This window comes from Squalius cephalus (assembly GCF_949319135.1).
Source record: "Squalius cephalus genome assembly, chromosome: 5".
NCBI lineage: Eukaryota > Metazoa > Chordata > Actinopteri > Cypriniformes > Leuciscidae > Squalius > Squalius cephalus.
In genome coordinates, this window is record NC_137126.1 from 49,618,937 (window position 1) to 49,626,436 (window position 7,500).

The following is a 7,500-nucleotide window of genomic DNA, read 5'->3' on the forward strand; positions in this document are numbered from 1 at the left end:
GAGTCAAGAGGATAGAGCTAGAAAATGAATTTAATTAGAAATGTTTCGAGTGTCCCTGAGTTCTGACTACAGACTTTGGCATTTTCGAGATCTGAATGATGATATTCCTCGGAGGTTTAGGAGAAACGACTGGGATTATTTTCCTCTTGTGTTTTCATCTGGATCTGGTTAAATAAGAGCGAGTCGAGAACGAAGACGAACCGCGTCTCGATGAAGATCTTTCACACGCTTGCAAACATCCAGACAAATGAAAACCAGACGAGAGTGTTTCTACTTAAGACCTTTCCTGGATCACAGAGTTTCCTGATCCGATGCCTTTACTTCTGCTTACACACACACACACACACACACACACTCACTCACACACTCACAGAGACACACACTCGCTCGCTCTCTCTCTCTCACACACTCACAGACACACACACACACACACACACTCTCGCTCACTCATACACTCACAGAGACACACTCGCTCGCTCTCTCTCACAGACACACACACACACTCTCTCTCTCTCTCACACACTCACACACACTCTCGCTCACTCATACACTCACAGAGACACATTCGCTCGCTCTCTCTCACACACTCACAGACACACACACACACTCTCTCTCTTTCTCTCTCTCACACACACACACACACACACACACACACACACACACACACACTCACACTCTCTCTTTCTCAGACACACACTTTCTCTCTCTCTCTCTCTCTCTCTCTCTCTCTCTCTCTCTCTCATACATACACACACACACTCACACTCTCTCTTTCTCAGACACACTCTCTCTCTCTCTCTCTCTCATACATACACACACTCACTTATGCTGTGTTTTCATGTTTTATGGGGACTTTCTATAGACTTAATTATTTTTATACTGTACAAACTGTATATTCTCTCCACTTACACTAACCCAACCCATTACACAAACACACTCTAACCCGACCCCTAAACCTACCTATCACACACACACACACACACACACACACACACACACCCGACCCTTAAACCTACACATCACACACACACACACACACTCTAACCCGACCCCTAAACCTACCCATCAGACACACACACACACACACACACACGACCCCTAAAGTTTCATGTTTAATGGATTTTTTCAATTATATTTTCTTTTTCTAGTGATGTGTTTGTGAGCAGTTTAATTCATAGAATTTAATTAAAATGAATGAATTAAAGCTAAATCTTTAAAATGATCCCATGAAGGGAACCTCTAAAAGGTTCAGTACACACACCAGCGCCTGACAGAACCCTTGTGTTGTTCTCTCGTTGAGTGTAGAAAAAGTGTTTGTGTTTTTATTTCAGCACTTCACACAACATCACACACACACACACACACATCTTAAAAACATGCCGCTCAAGGTTTGAGATGCTGTAAAAACAACACAATACGCAACGCAACGGCCAAAAACGACCGTCTGACGCACACACACACACACACACACTATTAAAATGGCCTCCATCTTGATTTAAATGTAGTTTGTGAACCAAATTGTATTCAGAAGTGAATCAAATCTGACAATCAGCTTTAAATATCTATGATGTGTCTTCATGTAGAAAGCATGAGTGTGTTTGTGTGTGGACGTTTGATTGACAGGCCATTGAGGCCATCGCAGGGTTTCTGGTTCATTTGCTTCCAGGTTTTTCTTCATTCATGTCTTTCATGAGTCACTGTGTGTGTGTGTGATAATAGGAAGCAGATCTAGTATCACCAGCACTGCCTGTTTCCCCAAGAAAACCAGAAGAATACAAGACGTGTGTGTGTGTGTGTGTGTGTGTATTTGAGGACACGTCTCTATAGAGATTCATCTGCACTGAGACGATTCAGGAAGTGATGTCACTGAGACGCTTGTTGATCATTTAGACAGAGAGTGATGTGGGTCTCGACCTCGGCGGAGAAGAAAACGTGTGTGTGTGTGTGAGTGTTTGAGGACTCGTCGAGTTCAGACACACTCATGGAAGTGTTTCTGCTGCTCTCTGAGCTCATTAGTGAGTGTTGTACTTCTGAGTCGGACTGTGTTAGTTTTGGGGCTCTGAGTGCTGGGAAACTGACATCGCCAGCCCACGGTAAAATAAATACATGAGAGTGTGTGTGTGTGTGAACTTTGAACACAGACTTTGTGTTCGCAGACAGATGAAAGTGGACACACACGCACCCTCGCTGTCTCTGCCCCACATGCTCCTAGTTAGACTGACCTAAACTAGCTAACCACACACACTCACACTCTCTCTCTCTCTCTCTCTCTCTCTCTCTCACTCTCTCACTCTCTCACTCACTCACTCACTCACTCACACACACACACACACACACACACACACACTCGTCAAGAGAGGGCTGCTCCTCATAAAACTATTAACTTTCAAAGAAATAGTGTGTGTGTGAGTGTGTGTGGCAGGTCAGGCTCTGGTATGCACATGTGTGTGCCAGCTTTACACGATCCCTAGTGAGAACCCTAGAAAGCTTTTCAAAGTCAACAGAATGCTCTAAAAATACTGTAAATATACATATGCTTACACTACCAATAACAAGTTTACAATGTTTTGTTTTAAAGTCTCTTCTGCTCACCAAGGCTGCATTTATTTAATCAAATATTATTATAATGTAAATCATCTGTTTTCTATGTGAATATATAGTAAAGTGTAATTTATTCCTGTGATCAAAGCTGAATTTTCAGCATCATTACTCCAGTCTTCAGTGTCACATGATCCTTCAGAAATCACTCTAATATGATGATTTGATGATCAAGAAACATGTATGATTATTATCAATGTAAAAACAGTTGTACTGCTTCAGATTTCTGTGAAAAACCTAATATAATACAAAAACAAAACTTTTTTTTATTGCAAAAGGATGCAATAAATTGATCAAAAGTGACAGAAAAGATGATTAATAATGTTACAAAAGATTATATTTCAAATAAATGCTGTTCTTTTGAACTTTCTATTTATCCACAAGCTCAATTGTTGATAATAATGATCAAATCCTCATATTAGAGTGATTTCTGAAGGATCATGTGACACTGAAGACTGGAGTAATAATGATGCTGAAAATTCAGCTTTGATCACAGGAATAAATTACATTTTAAAATATTTCACAATATTACTGTTTCTACCCTTTTCTTCATAAATATTCACCCCCACCAACCATGACGATCGAAACATGATTGAGCTTAAAATGTAACAAGCATCATCATCCTGTAACGTTTTTTTTTGGCTTTTCCTCTCTGAAAGACTGAGCATGGGAAAACCTCTCGGATCCTGCAAGCTTCATTTAGCAGGAAAACCTTCCAGTGCTGGAAAATACTCCGGCCAGAAACACGCCGAGGGGAAAAAGAGAGTCAAGTCAGCAGAAACGGCTTAAAAATAACCGAATTGAGATCATTTCTTTTCTATAGCGGAAAACTGATATAAATAATTCCACATAAAAGCGTGGCGTTAAAGCTGAAGGGAGTGATGATTGGTGAGAAGCCGTCGCGCCGGCGCCGGTGTTCGAGCAAAGCTCGCGGGACGCTCCGAGGCAGATCTCCAACGTAAACCAAGACGATGTTGCTTTAACTTTGATGCAAACGATCATGCGGTTATAAGACAATAATGTTGATTTGAAGAGCTCAGTTGAAAAGAATAATACAGAATCGTCCCGTATTTTACAGAGACTCAGTTACACAGTTGAATAAACAAATAAGGATTTTGCAGTGTGGATTATACTAATAGTAATTATAATACTGTAATCAATGGAGAAGTTCAGCTGCTCGTGATTGCGTGCTTTTACAGGTATAGGCCTATTGTTTTTTTTTTTAGGATAATCTCATATAGATATTTTTAATATCATCATATTTTTTTAGCAGGTTTATTAGGCTGCTGTCACTTTAAGACCTGACGCACTGATCCACTATACTGATACACATGCCTTTTCTTTCTGTTTACATTCACTTAAAACATAATATAATGTTCCATATGTTGTCAGAACTTGGTAGACAGGAAACTATTATATTTGTAGACGGTATCAGACAGATTGATTAATATATTATAATTCATGTTATTTATTAATTTATTGTTTATAATCATATATATGCAAAATAAATGATGATTCTATCTGTCATACACAATTTATGACATGTAAAAAAAAAAAAATTTACGTTACCAGCCACCAGTGTTGGGAACGTTACTTTAAAAAAGTAATTAGTTATAGTTACTCACTACTTGTTCCAAAAAGTAACTGAGTTAGTAACTGAATTACTCTATAATAAAAGTAACTCGTTACTAGGGAAAGTAACTATTTGCGTTACTGTAAAAAAAAAAAAAAAGTTGCTATATGTCAAAGAATTTGGAAACACTTTGCAGTTTGAATATCCTGTATAAACAAAATTACAGAGTATGTTTTTATGTTTCCACTGTTCGATCGCGTCCGCGCCTCACACACACACACACGCGCGCGCGCGCGCGCGCGCGCACACAAATGTAAACACTTTGCGACTTTTCGATCGCGCCCGCGCCTCTCTCCCTCTCCCTCTCTCTCTCTCACACACACACACACACCACATTCCAGCATTAATCTTTAAATCGCAGCCTGCTCCAGAGCCATGTTCAGAGCTAAGGCGGGGCTACAGATAAAGAACCCGCGTATCTAACAGTAGTTCCGCATTACATTAATTAATTTGCACGCGAGTTTTATTTATTTTTATACCGTGTATTCTCCGTGTAAATGTATGCACCGAACCGTGACGCCCCACCGTTTTGGTTCAATACGAATACATGTACTGTTCCACCTCTAGTTCTTGCCTTTGTTTGACCTCAATGAATTTGAAGTAGTATATCTCCACCTTGAAAATGCCAACTTTTCATCGGATTGCTCCTGACTCGCCATCTCTGCTGCTTCATCAAATCTCTGTTTAGCTTGTGTGTGTGTGTGTGTGTGTGGGTGGCGCGTGTGCTGGCATGTGTGTAAAAATACTGGCTCTGATTGGCTACCATGAAAGACATGACTCTGCCTTAGCCAATCATAATCGCTTACCTCGTTATTAACCCACCTCCTCACTAGCTGTGCGAGCCAGGGGTGCGTTCGGATTACACAGTTTATCAGAGAATGTCTAATAGAGTTTATTCAATCAATGCATAGTAACGCACCGCATTTAACGTCCAGTAATGTTAACGGCGTTGTATCAACGGGAAAAGTAATTAGTTAGATTACCCCGTTACTGAAAAAATAACGTTGTTACCTAACGCCGTTTAAAAGAACGGCGTTAGGTAACGACGTTATTTTTTCAGTAAAAATGTTTTTCCAAACACTGCCAGCCACTCAGCATTTACACTGGCCACAATTTTGACATCAATACCAGAGGGAAAAACTGTCATATAAATATTTTTTGTATCATCATAATTTTTCAGCAGGTTTATTAGGCTGCTGTCACTTTAAGACCTGATGCACTGATCCACTATACTGATACACATGCCTTTTCTTTCTGTTTACATTCACTTAAAACATAACTGACTGTGTTTTTTGTTTTGGATAATCTCTTAATATAATATTACATACATTGTCAGAACTTGGTAGACAAGTAACTATTAAATTTGTAGACATTATTAGACAGAATAATTGATTATAATTAATGTTATTTATTAACTTATTGTTTATATGCATAATAAATGATGATTCCATCTGTCATACACAATTTATGGCATTTAAAAAAAGTTTAAAAAGTGCTAAATTATTTTAAATAAAAATGGGACAAATAATTACATAATAATGTAGTCATAATTTAAGTAGTAAATAAATAATTAAAAATAAAAAATAATTTAAAAATGATCCCATCCATCCACGCAGAATTGTTATGTAGAGTTATGTAGAAATAAATAGACATTTGTTTGGTTTGAAGATCCTAACCGACCCAATACAGCAAAACCAGAACAAAACTCTCAATCTGAAGCCAGAAACATGGCAAACGTCTCACCTCGTCATCCTTGTACCAGGACAGCGATTCGGCCGTCAGGACGAACCAGTACTCTTTAGCGCCGCCCTTCATGATGCCAATGTTGTTAATGGTCAGCCAGCCCTTCCTGATCACCTGAAACACACACACACACACACACACGTTGTGTGTATTACTGCATAATGCTCAGTAGTGTCACTGCCCACTGACAAACACAATCTGTGTGTAATGATGAACACTTATAAACCACACATACTACAGTCAAACCACAAATTAATCAGACACCAGGTATACATTTGTACTAGTGTGATCAGGACACTATAGTTCATTTCTGTAAGTGAGGAGAGCAAAATAAAGTAAACTGTGAGATATTATACACAATAATTCTTCATACAGTAAATTAAAAAAAAATTGGGAGCAAAAATGATTCCTACACTTTGAGCTGATCATGTTTTGCTGAAGTGTGTTTTCTTTAATTGCTAATGCTCTTTTTACACACAGACTGAACACAATGAAGCATTGCTTGGTGATTGGTTGAGCTAAACTGGTATTATCTAATTGTGTAGTTAAATTTAACAGCTGACAGATATTCAACATCATTCATGTGTGAGACAGTCTAACAGAAGGACGGACAAAACCAGTCAAATATCAACTGAGTTCTGCTCATATTTTATTACCATTTTCTAAACTATAGCGAATAAACTGTGATAATGTGAGAAAGAAATGTTGAATAAATGTAGGTTTGACTGTATAAACACAATCAGGGCTTAACATTAACTTTATGCTCATCAGCAACTCTGGCTAGTGGTTTTCCAAAGTTACAAGCCACTCAGCATTTTCCCTGGCCACAATTTTAACATCGATCCCACAGGGAAAAACTTCCATATACATATTTTTAATATCATCTCATAATTTTTCAGCAGGTTTATTAGGCTGCTGTCACTTTAAGACCTGACGCACTGATCCACTATACTGATACACATGTGCTTTCTTTCTGTTTACATTCACTTAAAACACAACTGACTGTGTTTACGAGAACAAGAACGGCGTTTTTACATTATTTTGTGAGTATTTGACTGTTTAAGCGCAATAAGAAGCGAAAAAGAAGACTGAGAGGTGAGCACGAAATCTGCAGGAATTAGTAAAATCATGTGCAATACACACAATTCAAGCCCTGTCATAACAGCCAACTCATATTTATTTACTTATGTTTAAAGCTGCAGTCCGTAGTTTTTCCTCTTTGTCGCCATCTCTGTTCGAAATCTGCAATTGCAGTTATTCGTGGAATGATCAGCTTTACGTGGGTTGTGCGTCGGCACGGCACAGCGCGGATGAATCCGATGTTTTGAGGAGAACGTGCGGCTGTCAGTCGCCGGTGTGGAGACAGGTGTTCGCAATCACAGATTCTACTTTTGGGAAGTATGACCAACATAAGAGTTTTCACCGGGAAATGTTGCCTGAACAAGTAGCATCCACTTTTGTTCTGACCAACTAAGGAATAAAAAGCATTGCAGTAAATCACGCTGATTTAAAGGGGTGGTTTATTA

At 38.8% G+C, this 7,500-nt stretch overlaps 1 protein-coding gene across 17 annotated transcripts in view; it reads right to left on the reverse strand.

The window, feature by feature from the left end:
* The window catches only part of dnm1a (dynamin 1a), a gene marked incomplete at its 3' end in the record, with an annotated part of 107,158 nt that overhangs the window by 44,422 nt on the left and 55,236 nt on the right, over positions 1-7,500 (reverse strand). For all 17 annotated transcript variants that reach the window (XR_013821295.1, XR_013821296.1, XR_013821297.1 and 14 more), the window contains one exon: positions 5,975-6,088. Coding sequence is in view for 9 of the 17 variants with exons in the window: in XM_079871907.1 (XP_079728033.1) it covers positions 5,975-6,088 (114 nt within the window). Of the gene's footprint in view, positions 1-5,974; positions 6,089-7,500 lie in introns of those variants that run through there.